At 37.0% G+C, this 21,545-nt stretch overlaps 1 protein-coding gene across 11 annotated transcripts in view; it reads left to right on the top strand.

Annotated features, from left to right (window-relative positions):
• Positions 1-21,292, top strand: part of RAPGEF6 (Rap guanine nucleotide exchange factor 6) — a 197,297-nt gene extending 176,005 nt beyond the window's left edge. For 7 of the 11 annotated variants that reach the window (XM_072840896.1, XM_072840891.1, XM_072840892.1 and 4 more), the window contains 7 exons: positions 233-453; positions 4,797-4,988; positions 7,375-7,509; positions 12,435-12,663; positions 14,267-14,769; positions 16,733-17,047; positions 17,755-21,292. In XM_072840896.1, coding sequence (XP_072696997.1) covers positions 233-453; positions 4,797-4,988; positions 7,375-7,509; positions 12,435-12,663; positions 14,267-14,769; positions 16,733-17,047; positions 17,755-17,780 — 1,621 coding nt within the window. In that variant the 3' untranslated portion in view covers positions 17,781-21,292. The other 4 variants (XM_072840895.1, XM_072840897.1, XM_072840901.1 and 1 more) reach the window with 4 other exon arrangements.
• The last annotated feature ends 253 nt before the right edge of the window (positions 21,293-21,545 follow it).

The raw sequence follows: 21,545 nt of genomic DNA, 5'->3' as shown, positions 1-21,545 counted from the left end.
GGGTAGAGGGGAGATTGTTATCTTATTCTTTTAAATTCTGCACTTTGCCGAATCTTAAAACTCAGAACATAGCCATGTGTGCCATATTACTTTGCATTAATGCTCTTCATCTTTTAACTCATTTACATCAGCATGCAATAGCATTAACAGAACAAAATTCTTTTAATCTTCATTCTGCCATGTGTAATTCTCATCTTTACTGCTCCTCATTTTGATGTCCATCTTCCTACAGGTCACTGAGTCAAGGCAGCACAAACTCAAACATGCTGGATGTTCAAGGAGGTGCACACAAGAAAAGGGCACGTCGCAGCTCTCTACTTAATGCCAAGAAGTTATACGAGGATGCCCAGATGGCAAGGAAAGTGAAGCAGTATCTTTCCAGTCTGGATGTCGACACAGATGAGGAAAAGTTTCAGATGATGTCTTTGCAGTGGGAGCCTGCCTATGGTACCTGTAAGTACAGGTTTTCACTTAATGTAAAAGAATAGAAATTTATTTCTCTGGAGTTAACCTGAAGTCCCATGAAAATTAACTTTCACTCACAAAAGATTTCTGACATATCCCAAACATCAAGCGATCCTTTTTACCAGATACCGAATTCCATCCATTCTTAATGATTACAGGCAATTGAGGGATAAAGAATTCTTCTTTAAAAATCATTATAAAGTCTACTTATAAAAACTGAAACAGTATAGAGGAGTCCTTCTGTTAGAGAATGTTTTTACCTTCATTCCTAAATGAAGAATAAAATAAGTGAAATTTTTACCTTTTTTAAAAATCTTAGAGATATTACTTACCTACATAAAATGCAAGAAATTTAATTGAAATCCTTAGAGATCATAGAGGTCAGTAGTAAAACAAGAAAACTCCGGCACATTCTGATACTGTTAAAATACAGGAAATGGGATGGACAGAAGAAGAGCTTATTCTCAAGTTTTTTTGTTTTTTTGTTTTGTTTTGTTTTTTGGGGTTTTTTTATTGCATGCAGTTTCCCCCATTATTAGTAAGTGGAGTGTTCCTATAAAACCTTTCATCAGCCAAAATGACAGAGGGAAGAAGTGATTACCATTAATTTATATGGAAAAAAATTTTGAGTATTCCCAGACCCCCGAAAAATAACCTCTTTTAGGCTTTTCTTATACCTTAGGACATATCTTGCTAATGGATACACAAAATAAATCTGGATAAAGCACAGATGCACACAGACCCAGTTGAAAGCTATGGCAATTTGATATTCAGGTGCTGAATATAGTTTCTGGGAAAACATCTTGTTGGTTCTACTCTGCTTAGGGTTCACACTGCCTCTATAAGCAAGAATCCTCTTCAAATTTCTTGTGGCTAGTGAAAATGTATTGAAATAGATGTTTTGTAAAAACGAAATGGCATATCGTAAACTTATAAAAGCTGAGAATACATGTATTCAACAACAGAACGTATATGTGTCTGGGTCAAGGAAATGATGATTATAAAAACAGAAATCCAAAATGGGAAAATACACTGTGTAGTGACAACCAAAATTGATGATTAAATTATAAGTGGATGTTATTTTATGTATATATGTGTGTGTGTGTGTATATATATGTATTATATATATGTATATGTACACATATACACTTAAATGTTATGTCAATAAAAATTCCAGCAGGATGCCTAGAACTTGATAAACTGTTGAGAGAATATAGTTGGGGGAGGATCACATTTTCTATTTCAGTATTCCTAATTGATAGGAGGAAATAGTAGTCATCATGGGGCTGACCCTGAGATTAACAAATAGCATATAACAGAAAAAGTTTGTCAATGGAGTAGAAAAGAGAAAATTGGCATACTACCACATACTGATTTAAAATTTTCAGATACGAGGGCGCCTGGGTGTCTCTGTCAATTGAGCATCTGCCTTCGGCTCAGGTCATAATCCTGAGATCCTGGGATCAACCCCCACATCATCAGGCTCCCTGTTCAGTGGAGAGCCTGCTTTTCCCTCCCTTGCTGCTGCTCCCCGCCCACCCCTGCCATCTTGTGCATGAGCACTGTCAAATAAATAAAATCTTTAAAAATAAAAATAAAAATTTCAGATAATGACAATGGATTTTAAAGTTCAGGATAACAAGCCATTCATTAAATGTTGTTACAAAAACATTTCTACCCATAGGAATAGAGTATGATGGAATGAACATCTACTGAAGGATAAAGACAATTGAAAGTCATTTGTTACTTTTTGAGAAAGGTTCTCTTCATCTTAGATCTGCTTGCCCAAGCATGTAAAGCTGAAGGATAGTATGTTTTAGCTCTTTGATTCTTTATACATCCATCCCATTAAATTAGGAGAAAGAAATAATAAAATCTAACAGTTATTGAGAGATTTCTATGTGCAGCAGGCCATGCTAGGTAGGCACTTAACAAACTTTACCATTTACTCCTTACAGCAATGTGTCAGGTGTCCAGTATTGGGGTTGTATTCCATTGAGATAATGCACCTGAAAATCGTGTTTATACAAAGATGTTGCAGAATATATTATAGTGAAAATGAAATCATGGAGATACTAAAATGCTGGTGAATAGTCAAGTACACTGTTTATCAATACAAGGAATAATAGCCATTAAAAATAATAAACATATATAGACTTTGAAGGTATCTAGGAAAATATTTTACCAGATGTGACCTATTAAGAATAGTGTCAGCCATATGAAAATGGTATATGTCAGAGGTAAAGACTGAAAAATGTGCAGAATCTTAAGATTCAATTATGTTTTATGGTTCAAAGTCCCATATACATGATTTATTAAAGTACTCAGGACCTCCTTTGCATGATCATCAAATTATTTTTTCCCCAAGTAATTCAGCATATACCTTGTCATCTTACGGTTATGGAACACAGTTTAACCTTTGATCAGACAAAAACAGAAATAATATTTATCTTTTGTTTTCATTATCTGCTTTTTTTTTTGGTCCCTAAATCTGATTTGAGATATTCAAGAGCATGGAAATCTCTTCTGTGACTGACTCATTGTTAAAATGCTGGGCCCAGAATGATTCCATGTACTTACCTCGGCATCCATTCTCCCTCTTGACCTCCCTTCCTCACACACACAAACAACACCTGCGTACTTTTCCTTCACCCACTTTACTTGCCTGTCTTTTCTCATAACATTAAGTATGTCCTTTACTACATATTTAATATTGATTTAAAATGAGTAAACCTGTGGGATCAAAGTAAGTTTTATGACAGTTTAATATGATATGTATTCCTTTCGTTTGAGAGTCTTTACTTGATTGCTGTCGCATAAATGATTTTTTAAGCATGTAAATATTTTTTATCACTTTCCAAATGATTTTTAAATCCCAGGTCTTTACAATAATTGCTGAGCATTTTAGAATTTGGCTCTTCCTAATCAGTATATATGTGAGTTTTGGCAGGCATCTATATTTAGGCTTGATAGTTTTTTCTTTGTACTATAGCAAGACATCAGTTGAGAATTGGTTAATATTGAGAGAAAGGGGAAAAAGTTTCATGGCTCTAACCCAAAGGTGAGATAACTACTTAGATTGAAGCATTTGAGGAGCCACTGCACATTATCCCACAGAAGTCCCTTTGTTTTGACTTCTGAAATGTTTCCTAATTCTTTTTTTTTTTAAGATTTATTTATTTATTTATGATAGAGAGAGAGAGAGAGAGAGAGGCAGAGACACAGGAGGAGGGAGAAGCAGGCTCCACACCGGGAGCCTGACGTGGGACTCGATCCTGGGACTCCAGGATCGCGCCCTGGGCCAAAGGCAGGCGCCAAACCTCTGAGCCACCCAGGGATCCTTGTTTCCTAATTCTTAATGCTCAAAATATTTGCTAGGCCCTCATAGTAAAAACATAGTATATAACTATTCTAGCTGTGCTAGGACTGGTTAAGTGTGCTAATTTTGCTTTTATTTTGATGTTTAATACAATTACATCATGGCAGCACCTGGGTGGCTCAGTAGTTGAGCATCTGCCTTTGGCTCAGGTCATGATCCCAGGGTCCTGGGATCAAGTCCTGCATCAGGCTCCCCACAGGGAATCTGCTTCTCCCTCTGCCTATGTCTTTGGCTCTCTGTGTGTCTCTCCTTTAATAAATAAAATTTTAAAAACAACAGTAACAAATACATCATGGAGTACTGAGATTGGACCTGTGTTGAAACCACCCTGAATAATAAAGAATTAAAAGTACTACTTGAAGGAAGTTCTTTCCTCTGGACTACCATAATGAGTCATAGTTCTCCGTTTTTAATTCTGATGTTTATTGTCAAATATTCTAACCATGAATTTATAAAACTAGTCTCTGGTATTCCTGTATATAACTGTTAAAATAATTTCATTTGCTCTTCACATACCCATGAAGCACCTTTTTTGTGTCATTCACTGCATACACAGGGATATATAAGGTGAGCATGATATACAGTCCTTACTCTCATGTTAGTTAAGGGCCTGATCAGGGGGACATACTAATTGACAATTTGCACACATAATTGAATTGTTACAAACAATTATCAGTGCTGTGAAGAAAAGATAAAGGATGCCTTGAGAAAATAAGGGATCTCATCTAGTTGCTGCAGAGCATGTGGTACTAGGCAGGCAAATATTGGCCTGATGCTAGATCATGAAGGGTTTAATAGGCCATAATACTTACATGGAATCATTTTTAGGAAGATAAATCTGTTGTATTTTGCGGTTTAAGAAATAGATGGTTTTAATGCATTCATTTATTATTATCATTGGCAAAAACCTTGCCTCAAAAAGTGTGCAATTACATATTTCTTACTCTATTAGTGACCAAGAATTTAAGTGAGAAAAGATCAGCCAAATCATCAGAAATGTCTCCAGTGCCTATGAGATCGGCAGGCCAAACAGCTAAAGCACATTTGCATCAGCCCCACCGAGTAAGCCAGGTGCTTCAAGTGCCAGCTGTTAATTTGCACCCCATCAGGAAGAAGGGACAAGCCAAAGACCCTGCCACGTTGAGTGAGTATTCAGTTATTATTGCATTGATCTAGTTAAAATTTCCAGGGAGTTAGACTGAAAAATAATCACAGGTGTAAATGCTCAGAAGACGAGCTACTGAAACCTTTTTAAATTCATGAGTGATGATTAAATTATACACAGATTTCAGTTTGCCTGTAGGTATGTGATGACAGCATATGTATTTTAAATGCCAGTGTTGGAATTTCTATGGTCATACCAACAGAAAGCTTACAGTAGTACACAGAGGTACCAGGAGTTCACTGCGTTCAGAGGTGCATAAGTCATCTAATGCACATGTACTCTGTGAGAATAAGATTGCTTATTATAAAGTATATTTTTCCATTAATGATCACTTCTGAAAAACCTAGTTAGGAGACAAGAAGAGATTGTAAAATAAATAAAGTACAGGCCATGCTTTTTCCTCCCTTCTGTTAGGCCATGTGGAAGGGAAGCTAGATTCCATGTGGTTCCTAACATTATTACTTAACCCATGTGTTATATTTAGGACATATTCAGTAGAACTCTGTGAATTTAATTCAATTTTGTTTTGAGATCCAAAGTTGAATAAGAAACCACCGCTGCCCTTGCCAGATTTTCGCTCCAGTGCTTATAGACACACAAACCAGTAACTTAAGTATAATGTGTTTACTATTTTACCAGAGGTATGTGCATGTAAAAACATAATAAAAAGATCGGAAGTTTTTAGGGCACACAGAGCTAAGTAAAAAGTAGAGCTTCAGAGGTGACTTTTGGAGATAATGCCTCGGCAGAGTTTTAAGGGTTAATTAGGAAGGAGGTAATTAGGCAAAGATTGCAGAGAAATTGCTTAGGGCAAAGGAAAAGCTTGGTGTCTACAAGGAGCTACAGCAGTGTGCTGCCTCTGAGTGCAGAGCTGCAGAAAGAGTGTTAAGAGACAATAATAAAATCTGCTACCTACAGACCACCCCCTGAACACAGACACAATTCTGAGTGCTTTACTAGATTTATTATATTCGTTTAATCTTCATAATAACCCTATAAGATGCGTAATACTCTCCTACTCCAGAAGGAACCTAGAGAGTCTTGGTAACTTACACACTACCAATGAGTAATGGAGCTGGGAGTTGAAGCCAGACTAACTGGCTCTAACATCCTTGCTTTTAACTGTCATACTACACAGCCTCCCAGGATGATGAGAAGTAAAGTCCTAGGCGTGCTGGCATTATATAACATGGCATGCCAAAGGAGAGTTGTCAGTGAGTAGCTGTTGCAGAGATTTGAGCAGGGAAAGTCTGTGGTCTTTTTTATAGTAGAGTCGGACTGTGGTAGGGAGCACAGTGAGAGAGCAGACCAAGAGTCCAAATTGAAAGCTGATGTGGTACTTAACTGGAAGTTGCTCAGAGCCTGAACTAGTTTAACAGTTGTGGAAATAAAGAGGTAATTAGATGCAAAATTGGTGAAGTTGATCAAGTTGCTGGGAGGAGTAAGAAATGAGACAGGTCTTTATCTAGCTTCTTACTTGGATGTCATCACCCAAGAGGCATTATTACTTGTTCCAAGTAGCCCTTTTTTCACTTGTTATAATATGGCTGTTATTTATATGATAAATTCATTTATATTAAAATAGTACTTAAGAGCAGTGTGAGTATTCTGTGATTTAAATTTTTTCAGTGTGAAAAGGCTGCTCGTTACTATGACAAATGCCCATCAAAGTTGGGCTTACTTCACTGATTAAAATAGTGTCAGTAGCTCTTGGACATTTCTTAAAAAAGATATATGTAAACAGGACCAGCTGTTGGATAAGAGTAAAGATAGAACTTGTAGCATGTTTTGAGGGAGCTCCATACTATTTTTCTATAAATCCACAATTGTTTCTATTGTCTACTTTTATCCTGTAGTATGAATTTAGTGCTCTTGAAAAGGGCTGGCCTTGTAGTCCTGCAACCTCTTCTGTACACTCAACAGCATAGATGCACATCAGGTAGAGTCAGTGCCAACACCCCTACACTGCCCCTGCCGCATACCCACCCTGACTCAGAGAGGCTATCTCTCTAGAGGGGAGAGAAGATTTGGAATCTATCCCTTCTCTGTTAAGATTTCCAACAAGTGTGTCAGTTGTGGGGGCTAGGACACTACACTCAGACCTTTAAATCAGTTTCCCTTTCATCACAAAACAACAAAGAACTCTTTTAGTCTAATTCGTGCTGACTAGCTGAATTGGAACAAATGACCTAGAGGTCAGAGTCTCTGTATGCCATTACCTAGTTGTTTCGTACCTGTTTGTCATTTATACATTTGACCACACTAGCCATTGTGCATCATGGCTTTAGTAATGTAGTACTTTAGGCCACTACAGATAGGTTAATTGTGAAGTGATGTTTATTTGCTTCTTGGGTTTAATTTTTAGGTACAAATTTACCTCAGAAAGTTTTAGGAACAACTGAAGAAGTAAGTGGTAAGAAACATCCAGAAGACACTATCTCTGTGGCATCATCCTTACATTCTAGCCCTCCTGCATCTCCTCAAGGTTCCCCTCGCAAAGGTAAGATGTAACTGTCTCAGCTAGTTCATATTACACCAAACAATACTTGTTGCCACTTAAGTTGCTTTTCAATCTATAATGATAATAGAAAGTGAAGAAACCTTTAACTCCTAATACTTTCTGGACTTTCATGTTTTAGATTGAATTATCCAGATGCTTTCCAGGTATTGTGCATCATATAACCAGGATTCCTGTGTTGGAAGGGTGGCCCTTTGTCAGCAAACATAGATAAGAATGAAAGCAGAAGTCACAGTTGTTTCATTCTGTGCAGATTCTTGATGTTGTTGCACAAATCTCCAAATATTTAAATGTTTCTATGGAGTATTTCAAAGAATTTCTACAAGAAATTGGTTTTAAGCAACTACAGAATTTAGGGAAAGAAACATATTTAAGTTGATACATTCCCCCTTTTTTAGTAATGGGAATATTACTACCTTTTTAGTAATCAGGATTTAAAGTGACCTATACCCCTAAGGATTTTACATCATACATAGAACCTCTTGAGGTAAAATACCTGACATTGGTCTAGTTCATTGACCCATGTTTTCATAAATCAAAGTGAAGCTTTTTGTCTTGCCTGAGTAGTGTGCATGCAAATGCTATTTCATGGTAGCTGCACATGTAGCATTTTAAATGGTGTATTTCCTACATTGGCCCCTCCACACTCTTCATTACCTTGGTTAAAAAAAAAAACAATAAAACCTTAGCTCTGGCCTCATCTTCACAGATGTAAAACAATTACTGTTTAATCACAGTACAAGAGGGCGCATGGGGTTGGTTAAGACAACCTTATGAATTCTAGCAGGAAGGAGAAGCTTCCAGAGCTTTCTTTAGCTCCCATGTTTTCGATTTTTGTCTCACTTCTAGGGGCTCCTTTTTATTCACATTTGTGCCAGCAATGTGGTAAGTGATGTCAGACCTGAGTTCAATTTGACTCTTTTCCCCACTATAGCTGGATAACTATGCCCAACTGATTTATAAGGTCAAATTTCTTGTCCATAAGATGGAACAAAGACCATCTATTTTAAGGGCCTCATACAAGGTTAAAGGAAATAATATTTATAAAACCTGATAGATGATTACATGTTTAGTAAATTAAGGTGTTCTTTTTCCCTGCTGCCACCCCAGGATAACATAGCTTCACTGCTAAGCTACCATATCCCCCTTCACATAGCTGAGACTAGCTAGTTTTCATTCAGATTTTACTAAGAAAAGATTAGTAAAAATTAAGTAGGACATATAAACAGTATATATTAATAGGTATGTTTGTAAAACACAGGTTTCTGATCTTGTAGTATAGCTCCTATATGATTTTATGAGGCATGCAGATCTGTTTCATCTCTCTATTGGCTACATGGTCCAATCTAAAGTGCTCCTTACCAGATCTCAAAGAGGGGGATCCATCACATACAAGAAATTGGTTTTTCATACATGGTCCTAATGAACACACATACATCACATACATGGTCCTAATGAACAGTGGCCACATGCTCTTAATGCTTTTTCTAGAACAACTTTACACACTCCACCCCTTTTGGAGGCTGTTTTGAGATCCCATTAACAGATAGTTCTCTAACCAGGAAACTAGTTGGATTGGATAGGGTGTTCTTACCTGAATGTGACTTGTGGGAAGAAGAATTTCCACATCGCTCTCATTCCCAAAAGAAAATCCACTCTTGCGACTACAATAGAGAAGTCTTTTCACCATTTTGGCTTTTGTTCTGTGGCCAGCAGTTGACATTGACATTCATAGCTTTGGGAGACTATCATCGGCATGTTTAGAATCCTTAGAAACCTGAAGAAATTATTTTCTTTGAAACTGTTTAAATTTCTCTTTCTGTAGATATTTAAAAAATGAGACATCAGGCAGCCTTCATCTTCTCCTGTGCTGATGGAAAGCAACCTTTTCCACCGTGGAGAGTTCAGGATCAGAAATTGTGCTTTATAAACACCTACATTGTTTATATGTCCTATCTGGGTTTTACCAAGCCTTTTTTTTAGTAGAATCTGCCTGAAAATCCTAGACATAGTTATTCTTGAGAAATAATTCTGGTTACCTGATACTCTTGTCATGTTTTTCCTTAAGATTTATGAATTTTGCTTACTTTCAACAGTATTTTATTACCAGCTTTTTCTGATTAAAGTAATTTTTTTCCTGTGTTCTGTCTTGGAATGACTACAGTGTTTATGCTATATAGTAGACTCTCTGTACTTTAAAAAATACGTTACTAGATTTCGATTTTTCCAATACTGTCAAAATGTTTGAATTTTTTAATAGTGAAATGTTCTGTCATAGAAACCAGGCTAATTGTGATTAACTGGAAAGAATTAATTGACCATGACAGGGTTTTTGCATCTCTCCCTCCAGTTGGCAGTATCCTATCTGATCTCAGCATCCTGCTGCGCCTCTCAGGGTCTTCCTCATCCCCTCCCCGTGAGTCCAGCACCAAGATCAGTGGCCAGAGCTGCCCCGGAATAGGTGGGGTTTACTTGCAAAAGAAAATCCTTCAGATTACCAGGAGCACAGCCAAAAGAACAGACAGGACCGAGAAGGCCACTGAGGAGAATAGAGACAGGACAAGTTGTGAGAACACAGCCAGAAAAAGAATGACGTCCCCGTTTAGAAGATTTAGGGAAAGAACTCTTTCAAGGGAGAGACTAGCCAACAGCAAAAAAGAGGACGCAGATCACCATCAAGCTACAGAAAGCTGTGAGAAAGTGAAGGATGTTGGGAGCAACATCAAAGATGAGAAAGGGAGTGACATCTTCAATTCAAATAGCCGAGGCAACCGTAACACTTTAAACTGCTTCTATACGCGATTCAAGTCTAAGAGGAGAAAGACAATCTGACGGAGTTCCTTACCTAATTTTAGTGTTAAATTTGTTTTCATTTATTAATGTACATGTAGCTTAAATTTATTTATCAAAGTTTAGGCAGACAATTTAGTGTAAAATACGATTTACAGACATTTCATGATTAGTATTAAAGATACTCTAGCAACAAAGTCGTATTTATTTAAAGTGCCTTATTTGTACATGTTATTTTACTAATGTTAGTAAAATTTATACTCTTGTTTTCTGTAGTTGGCTTTATTTCCTGCTGATAGCGGCTGGGTCTGTGAATGAAATAAATAGAGGTACTTTCACATTAGAACCCCCAGTAATGATCTGATCACCACCTTTGCTTTAGAGAATTTTACTGCCCTATTACTACAATTACTTTACAAGCTAAAGGGAAAAGAAGGCAAGAAATTGTACCTTGTCCACGTACACTTTTTATTTCATTTGCTTTTCATATAAATCTGTGATCCAGAGGAGAAAGAGGAGATAGTTTGACATAGCAAGTGAAAAATCATTTGGAAACTTGTTAAAAATAAAGTTACTGTGTCCTACCGCAAACCTCCTATGCGAATTGCCCAGAAAGAGGCCCAAGGATATGTATATTTAATAACTTTTCCAGGTAATTCTTAGAATTGATTGTATTTGAGAAGTACTGATCTAAGAGACATAGGGATGTAATTACTTCTAAGACAGTAATGTTTTTCTATCGAAGAATTTTTATATTTTATTTTTTTAATTTACTGCATCCATTTTCTTGATCCTCTTGAAAATTGGCCAATCACTTCATAAAGCACACTGGGAAATGGCAGTGTTCAGAAGATCAAGACTGGCTTATTTCAACTTATCCTGTGCCTGGTGGCACTGTAAGCCACATAAAAATCGCCCATATTCTGGGTCTTAATTTCTCTCTTGGAAATAGTTACTGGAACTCCTTAATATGGTCAGTGTTCAACAAATTTTTTCTTTAGTGACTTGAGTTATATGCATATATAAAACCTATAGTTTTTCTTGCTGAGATTTCTCAGGATTGTCCTGAAGGTCATGTACCCATTGACCCTCATTTTCCCAATGAACAGGAAAATAATTGTTTGATTCTTTGAGACCTACTCCTTGTTGAGATTACTATGGCATTTCCTTTTATTTCTAAGTAACTTTGTTTACTTTTCTAACAGTTACCAAAATAGACGTTATGTACATTGAATTGTCATTGCTGTAGATTTATTTTTGGATGCTTCCACCTCATTCCATCTCCACCCCTTTATTCCAGAGAATGCAAAAGCTGTTGCTGTATCTGCTGTGCAGTAAATCATGGAACAATTTTCAAAAAGGCAGATGCCATCTTTTTCATAACACATTTTTATAAAATTGTCAGTTTTCTGTTTAATGCAATATTGTGTAAAGTTGGTGAAGAAAAAGGAAACAAGGTATAAACTTGTAATACCTTGGTAAACAAGGTATTGTTTATAGCTAAAACAATTTATTTAAAAATAAGAAAATATTGCTTTCAACTTGGGGCAAGACTCCTTAGGTGACATAAGCAGAATATCTGGGGTAAGTATATATAGTTTAAAAAAGCAAAAATAAAATTCCTTCTCTTGAGTCTTGACTCCCCTCACCACCACCACCTTACCTCAAGGTGGTATTCTAGACAATCAGATCAAGCCAAGAAATATGTTAATCAAAGAAGGGGACAAAGGGTTTAAAAAGAAGTTGAGAAACTCAAGATGTCTGCTTTTTAATATTTTGAAATACATCTGATGCCTTCTTATTTTATTAAATGCTTGTAGCTTTGTGAGAGCCCAGGGCAGGTACACATTTGGACTAGTTTCTTCAGTAATACTGGGTTTCGACTTCATATTTCTTGAATTTGGAATCGGGTTGGTATAGTGTAGGTAGGTAGATAAATGGATATGTAGGGGAATGTATCTAGGAAATTGGCATCCTTACATCTACACAGATGGAAACTGAGATGCTGCTTACTCTGTCCTTTGTTGTTTCTTTGTTTTTCTTCGTCTTCTCCCTGACCACATACCCCTCCCTGTTTCCTTGTTTTGTAGTTTAATCACTTGTTTTCTCTCATTTAGGTTATACACTTACACCATCAGCTAAATCTGACAACTTGTCTGACTCCAGCCATAGTGAAATTTCTTCACGATCCAGCATTGTGAGCAATTGTTCTGTTGACTCCATGTCTACAGCTCTACAGGATGAACGGTGTTCTTCACAGGCTGTGGCGGTCCCTGAATCCACTGGGCCTTTGGAAAAGACAGAACACTCCTCAGGGATAGGAGACCATAGTCAGCTTGGCCCCGGGTAAATATAGTTGCCCATGTTCATGTTACAAAACCCAAGCCAAGTGGCCACTGCAAGCAGTGCTCCCCAATGTGCCCTTAGAGATAGCCCTGTCTTGGTGGGGTGGTTGCAGGGGAATCCATAAAATAATGAGGGCTAAGCATGCATTCTCTGTATTGAATATATAAATAAGTACTATTTTGAAACCTGTAGGGGTGCTTATTTTTAAAGAGTTACTGAATTCATGTAACTTTCCAGTTAATAAGAGCTCACAGTGAAGCTGCTGTTGCTAGGGGGATGTGGTGTGGTTCTTGTGTGGGGGCTATTACGATAGAGAATGTTCAGAAGATTGTGTAATGCTATATATGTGTAGACAGCCCTTGATCTGAAAGTATGATTTAGGGAGTAAGAATTATCAGCTAGTAGAAGTCCAAAGTTGTCTTGGGTTTTGGGGGTTTTTTTGAAGTTAACTAAATTTCTATTTAGTTAGTTCTGTTTAGTTCTAAACTGATTGATAAATCTGATATTCTTTAATATTAAAACTTAAGATATAGTAAAGTATTTGCATATTTATAAAGCCTTTTTAACCAAGACTTTCTAGGCCAGGGGTCAGCAGACCTCTCTGTAAAAGTTAAATAGTAAATAATATCAGACTTTTCAGGTCATGAATTCTGTGTCACATCTGCTTGGCAGGGCCATCTTTGCTCCGAAACAGCCTTAAACAATACAATTCATATACAAATGGGCATACTGTGTGTCCCAGTAAAACTGTATTTACAAAAATAGGCTAAGGATCAGATTTAGCCTTGGACTGTAGTTTACCCCCACCTGCTCCACACTGTGAATCAAGAGTTCACAAGCCTTTTTTTTTTTTTTTTTTGGCCAGGCTGGGGAGAAAGTGAAGGGGAGCAGAGACAAGGAGGATAAAGGGCCTGATAGTAAACATTTTAGGCTTTGCAGACTACATTTTTCTCTGTCTCAAATTCTTTGGAATATTTTGTTTTATTTAAACTCTTTTAAATGTAAAAAAAAAAAAACATGCTTTGCTCCAGACCATACATACCATTGCTCCAAAAACATGCCATTGGCTGGATTTGGCCCCAGAGCCCAAATTTGGGAACCCCTGCTATTCTATTCTAAATAATAGAATTCATTTTACAGTTGTTGGTTGGAGAAATTACTCTTAGTACTTGGTGCTGTATTAGTCTAGCCTCGGGGTTATATTGAAAAACCAAACATAGTTGAAAACATGTAGTTTAGAATTGTTTATTTTGTATCCACATAGAGTGTTTAGCATTATGTTGACAAAGAATGAAAGTGTATACTTGATTTTATTCATTTTAAACCTTATTTTTCATTTTTATTTAAAATCAACTCAAAAATTTCTGAGATACTTTGCTAAGTATTTGAGTTTCTTCCATGTATGTTTCTAGCTGGGTATGAACATTAATGGGAATAGAGATTAACTGATGATTGATTACAGTGTTGTTTTTTTCACAAGATTATTTTGGCATTGAACACATGCATTGTGCATGTTCTGTAATCTCTTATAGGCAGTAACACTTGGACAGAAGGTTTTCCCGATAAGCCAATAAATTTTAATTGTGTATCCCCAATTTTTTAGGTGGACGCTGTCAAAGCCATCTCTAGTCAAGAGCTTAGCTGGGTCATTTTCTGTGAGTAATGAGGAGATTTCTCATGAGCATGTTATTTTAGAAGCAGCGGATAGCGGTCGTGGAAGTTGGACTTCTTGTTCAAGCAGCTCCCATGACAACTTCCAAAGCCTTCCAAACCCAAAAGGCTGGGATTTTTTGAACTCTTATCGACATACTCATTTGGATGGCCCCATTGCTGAAGTGGAACCCCCCGACTGTGAGCCCTATTCTTGCCCTAAAGGCTGCTCTAGAACTTGTGGTCAGTGTAAAGGAAACCTGGAGACTAATCAGATGAGACAGAGTTGGGCATCCTCTAGTTCTCTGTCTGACACATACGAACCAAACTATGGGACAGTTAAACGGAGAGTGTTAGAGAGCATCACACCTGAGTCCTCTGAAAGCTTGGATCCCAAGGATGGCACTGACCCAGTTTACAAAACTGTTACTTCAAGTACAGAAAAGGGCTTGATTGGTAAGTTTTGTGTTCTCTGTTGTATCTGTGGCATTTAGAGATTAAGCGGCAAAAAATGGCATTGGGATATCTTGGCCTAGACTTTTATTCTTGGAAATATTCCTTCTTTCACTCCAGCCTCTCTTCCTGCCCTCTACAAACAAAGTACTTCCAAAAAGTTCATGATTTCTCAAGGGCTTGGAGGCAAGTATTCAGGCTTATTAAAACAAAAGGGCTGGTGTAATTAAGTTGATAATTTTGTTTGTGTTTTGTTTTTGAGATTTCTTTGGTTTCATTGAGAAGAGATTGTGTTTTACCATGGAGTAGTAACAAAGGGATTATTCTCTTTGTCACTTCATAAATTGTTTGGACCACAATTGCTATACATGCATGGTAGAAATTTTGAATCTGGTATTATTTTTAGGTAGTAAAAGTGAGGAAAATTCTGATAAAGGAGTCCCAAATATTTTTCATTATAGTCTCCTAGCACATGTCAGGGGTATGCGAATTCCTGTTGTGGGTTCCATTCCAACCGCACACAGCTTTTTTGGTATATGTATTCTTCTAGTATTTAGCTATCAAATATTTTTTTTTCACTTCCTCCTTGAATTACACAAATATTTGGATATAATAGCCCCTGCTTTTTTATGTATATGAAATGACTATACTTTGAATCAACTTTATAACATATTCATGAAGTCAATTTAAATTACGAAAAATGTGAAAAATGTGCTGATTTTTATAGCACATTCCTAGTACATTTTTACTTGTCAAGTTGCAGTATAGATTGGGATTTTCAGTTCGTTCATTTTTTTTCCCAAGGATTTTATATTAAACCTTTTTGGGTAACCGCTATATGGATATCTAAATGTTTGTGTGCAACGATATAAAAGTAATCTCTTGTCCATTTAAGTAACTATATTTTTAAAAATCTTTTATTTCTAGGGGACTCTGGGAAAATTATTCATTCTTGCCTTATTGGTCTTGATGACTTCACCCCACCCTCTCTCCCTGCCCCATCCTTTTGGGTGGGAATTAAAATCCTTTAAGACCTTGATACTACATGCAGATTCTGCTGGTACAGTTGTAGAAGTTTCAGTATGGACAAACACCATCGTCTAAAAGAGGAGTTAATATTAGAATTATCAGATGGTCCTTCTTCATTCTGTTTAATATGTAGGTAGTGTTTGTGTTTTAAAAGTTACATCAATAATATAGAGCCATTTGTCCTTCAGGTCCTGTGAATTGGTCTTAATTTCATGGAACCTCCTCTTTTATTTAACCAATTTCTGAAGCTTCTTGAAACTTTGCCTTACACAGACTTAGGGAAAAGGATTTTAAGTCACAATTATTTTGAACATGCACCAAAAATCAGGGAAATTTAAGATGGGTTTCCTAAAATAATGCCTTTCTTTTTACTTAGTCATAGATCAGAAGTTAGAAGTAAGGTCCTCAAAGGAATTGGGTCCTCTGTACTCGGAAAGTTCAAGTTGTTGATATGCCAGGACTGACGAGTAGTCTCCCCATAAGTGCCATACATACAACAGTGGTTTGTGTCTCAAGGACAGGGTAGGAAAGCCCTGAAATAGAGGGCCCCAACGTCATTTCTCTGAAATTCTTCCCAGTCAGCAGAGCATAGGTGTTCAGGGTAAACCATTGAATGTTTCTGGGGTTGGTGTCCCCTGGGAGCCAGGCAGTCATCTATGAATTGCCAGGGCTTCACCCTAGAGGAGGGTTCGTCATTGTGTCACTTCTTTCAAATCTGTCACTGTAGTTATAAGACCTAGTGTGATTTATATGTTTGAATAACAGGTTTAAATATTAAGTTTTAGGTATTATGTTTTTAATCTGTCACTGTATTCAAATATATTCATTTAGTCTATTTTTGAGTTTTGTTTTTATCATTGTAATAAGTTTCAGTATGTCTTTTTTTTCATTTCTTGCATTTTTCATTAACGTTTCCATTGCTTGTTTTTCATGCCAGTGTACTGTGTCACTTCACCCAAGAAGGAGGATAGGTATAGGGAGCCACCTCCCACTCCTCCAGGATACATGGGGATTTCTTTAGCGGACCTAAAGGAAGGACCCCACCTACACCTAAAACCTCCAGATTATAGCGTGGCAGTGCAGAGGTCAAAGATGATGCATGACAGCCTCTCTAGACTGCCACCCACTTCTCTCGGTAGCAGCCCCGTGGCCTGTGTTCCATCGAGGATTGTAACTCAGCCTCAGAGGCATATTTTGCAGCCATCCCATCCTAAACTAGCAGATGTGACTGACGCAGATAGCGAAGCAGATGGTATGTTGACAAACTACCTTAATGGATCTTGAATGAATTGCTGAATACATTAATTGGTCTTTACCCTGTGTTATTTCATATAATCGTTAATTTAAGTTATTTCATATAATCGTACATTTAAATACCTTAGCAATCTGGTTTTTTTGTTTTGCTTTTTAAAAAAGAAAAAAAAGAAAGAAATCCGTAAATATAGCGGTGTATTTTTTTAATGGACAGAGTAACCGGCATGTTTCTGTATGCCCCATACCCTTCTTCCAGAATTGACAAATAGCAGCTCAGTCTGATAGGATAATTTTGATAGTGGTGGAGTTGTGTCTTACATGGATGCCTGAAAACTTCAGAGTACCTAATTACCTGAAGTTGTGCTGATGATGTTCCCTCTCACTAGCAGAACTTTTGACTGACTGCAACTGGGGCAGCATTTTGATTATTGGCTTGCTTTATTAAAAATAAATGAAATGTTATCGATTCAAACAGTAGAGTGATGAAGTGGTAAAGATCAGTTATAGCATTGCTGTCTGTCAGCCCGCTGTGCCATTAGCACCCATAACCTCCTTGTAATAAAATCTGGGCCTTGATGGGATATTTGAGAGAAAAACAGTTTCTTTGTTGAAAGTGACTAATTTTCTAAACAGGTGACTAGACTGTAAGTTGATCTTCTTTAATATGCCTCATCTACCACTTAATGGTGTTTTTACTGTTTTCAGAAAATGAACAGGTCTCAGCAGTGTAGCCTTTGGAGGACCCTCTTGAAGTTTACCGAAAGCCGTCGAGGAAGGAGTGGGCAGTACCACCTCATGATTCCGCAGGCCATTGTTGCCAACGAACAGCTTGCTGCTGCTACTAACCCAGAGGTCTCGTTCCCTGTACTCTGAGCGATGACCTAGCCCTGAATCATGCTTCCTTTTATTGAATCCTTGCAGATGCAGAGTTTCCTCAGCTATGGATGTTGTGCCTGGAAACCAGTCTTCACTTCGACACCAGTACTGCCTTGGGACCACAGTTACTAGAACAGATTCAAACTCAGAGTCCTCCCTATGTATATCAGTATAGATTTTTCTTTAACAAGTTATTTTTAATATAGTAATTTAGTAGTATTTCCAAGCCATAGCTTGGGTTAACGGACAAATTCAAAATGTCTGCCAATACCAAGGATATTCATGTATTTGAGAAGTAACTTATTATTTGATGTTTTGTGGTTTTCTTTGTATTGGGGAGTTATCATTAGCAGATGTTTATGTTTAAGGCCATAAAACTGTCTCTGGTCTGACCAAACTGAAGTCATCTTTACAGGATGATACATTTAATCTGTATACAGATATGAACTTGATCTGTAGCACCAGTGCAATGAAGGGTCTCCATTTGAGTGGGATAGGAAACCCTTTGTGGTTGAAGTGTTAGGAAGGAAGATACTGCCGTCTGCAGATTTGGAAGGCCAAATGAAGCTGCCATGGGGTTTCTTGTCAGTCCTTTGGGAAAGGGAAGCTTTGATTGGGTGGGCTGCCACCTTCCTCTCCAAAGAATGAAATTTTTTTCTTAAAAAATCATGTATACCAATCCTTTCTGACATGGAAGTCAGGCTACATCTAACTAAAAGTATAAATTCATTAAATAGAGAATGGGTTCTGGAGAGTTCTGCAGAAACCCAAAACAAAAGTTTTTTCACTGCTCAAATGTGGAGTTATTTTTTTAAAAGCAAATGTAATCATTGGTGTGTAACCATGGAGATGAATTCAGCTATATGTATATTCTGCAGCCGCCCCTCCACCCCATCTCTCAGCATGAGGCTGTGTTCAACCCTGATAAACTCTGCAGCCCCCAGGTGCCTGCAAGAAAGCTTGTTAGCACACCAAGCTAATAATTGGTTGAAAAGTTTATGGGGAACAGAGGAGCTAGAATTGTGGAAATAATTCTCTCTAGGTTCTCAGTTTAGCCCTTGAGAGGAAGGAGATACATATTTTTAACAGCCTGTTGGGCATGGCATTCCTAAGTATTTGATTAAAATTTCAGTGACTGTTTACTGGATGACCTAGACTTTCCACATTTTTACAAATCAAATAACAGTGTTTTCTATATCTTAAGTTTAAATTTCACCATTTGTTTTTAGTGTCAATGTGAGTGCTTAATAAACTATTGTGACTACCAAAAAAAAAAAAGCCAAAGCCATTCATGTGCACTACCCAGATTAACATGGAGCCAAAATGGGTTTACTTCTGAGTGGTTTTCCATATGTGAATTTATAGGTTTTAGCTGATTTGTGATTTCCCTTTTCAAGAGTTTGTTCTCATTTTATCCTAGCTATCTCTTCCCTCTTTCTTTCTTCTTGTCCCCTTCATTTTTTTTTTTAAATAGGCTCCATGCCCTACATGGGGCTTGAACTTGTGACCCTGAGATAAAGAGTTACATGCTCTACTGACTGAGCCAGCTAGGCACCCACCCTACCCCCATCACCTTCACTTCAAAATCATAAATCCCTTCCAAGTGGTAAATGGCAGTAATCTATTTTTTCCACCAAAATGATTGTTTCTCCATTTTAGGAACAATAGCTTATCTGAAAAATTCCTTTGGGCAAAGAAACATGAATCTGAAACTTAAAGCCTTAAAAATCCACTCCCCAGGTGTAGTAGAATGAGGCTAATTGGCTCTATAGCTTTCTTAGTCCATTGACATGGAATGTGGCCTGGATCAAAAATCCTGGTTTGAAAGTCACACTATAGTGATTTAACCTGTAAACACTGGTCCTCTAATCACAAAAAAATGTTCCTTTACTGGTTTACCTATTACTGTGTCATGTCCAGAGCAAAACAAAGAAAAGGAAAGATACCTTTGTTATAATCATCTTTTTGTCAAGTTTGGGTATTTATTCTCATTATTTTATATCCATTACCCCAGAAAAAAATGTGCTGTTTGCACAATATTTGTTTATTTGCAGGTGTTTGAAATCAAAACGGGCGCCTTACCTGTCCTGTGTCCTTAATGGTGTTGATAATATCTTGCACAGAGAGTCAGAGGCTGTGATTTTGGACTGCACCTTGTAGCTGCCTTTGTTTTCATCCAGCTCCAACTGTGAGTGTCTGGGTCAGCCAATCACAGTGATCAGGAACTAAAGCCAAATGCATTGTAGTTTGATCTGTGTGTATCCCCTAAAAACCCATGGAGTTGTGATTTTTATATTTTAATTCTAACTTAGGGTACATTTTGGCCTTCTCTTACTTTGTTACATGACAAGAACAAGAGAAGCCTTAACTTGTATTTGCTCCAATTCTAAACCCCCATTTTTGTTTTTATTTTATAAATTTATAACTTCAGTGAAGAGAGGAGTACCCTCATCCCACCTTAGCTCTGAATCTGTCAGGACTTACTGAAGCAGTAAATCCACAGTGCAAGGTTTTGCCAAATAAGTTTCAACAGAACAGTTTTTTCATAATAAAGATTTGGACAATTAGTAATTCCACTGTATACTTCCATAAAGGTTTATTTTAAATAGTAGATTCTTAACTTCCTCTAAATGATTACTTTGAATCTGATCTTTGGGCAGAAAAAGACTTCACTGGTTTCTCTTGAGGGTGAAAAGTCACGCTGTCGTCATCTGTATGACCTCCTTGAGATGTGGCAGTAATCATGAGGATTTCCAAGAACAAACCTAGTTTTTCTAAAATTTTTTTCCCTATAAAACGAAAAGGAAAACAAGTTTCCTTGTATACTAAAACAGTGATGATGATCGTTAATCCTGATATATTTTGTTTCTAAAAAATGTGATATTAAAGTAGATGTATCCCTTTAGCATTACCTTAAAGGCTAGAACAAAGGGATGAATCTTCAAAAAATGTCATAGTACATTTTCAAATTTAGACTTGAACCCCAGTTCCATCTTTAGCTTTTGTTGTGCTTTTTTAAGGCTTCTTTATTTTTGATACACAGAATGTAGTTGTACTTGATCTTTTAAAATTGAAACCATGTGAGCTTATCAGAAAAAGACAAAACTGCACAGTTGTCATAATCAAATGCAATTATACTGCACAATTCAGTGATTGTAAAGTATCCTGTAATGAGCAATGTTTGTCTCCTATTTTTTGATACCTCCTAAACTTATGTCTTTTAGAAAGACAGTGCCTCTGTATGCTTTTTGTATTTTTACTGAGTGTAAATATTTGTTATATTTTTGGTTAAGAGAATGTAAAAGTACCATTTATTATTATCATATCTACTAATACATTGGTGGAATCAATAAAGAGTCTACGTTAACCTTCTTTGCACTTTATTACATATGTCTGGACACAGATAAAATAATTACACCCAGTCACTCAGGGGGGCCAGTCTGGGGCTAGCATTGGTATAAAGGCCTTATTTTTTTAGGTCCCCAGAGAAATTGGAATGATCCAATTATTGTTGACTTTGTGGTGTCTATAAAATATCTACTTCTTGTTTAGGTTTTAAAAAGTGTGTTTGATTACAAACCAAATAACACTGGTTAATCCCCATTTGGGCTTGTTTGTCT

Source organism: Canis lupus, chromosome 10 (genome assembly GCF_048164855.1).
Source record: "Canis lupus baileyi chromosome 10, mCanLup2.hap1, whole genome shotgun sequence".
NCBI lineage: Eukaryota > Metazoa > Chordata > Mammalia > Carnivora > Canidae > Canis > Canis lupus.
This window is presented reverse-complemented; position numbering and strand designations above follow the sequence as displayed.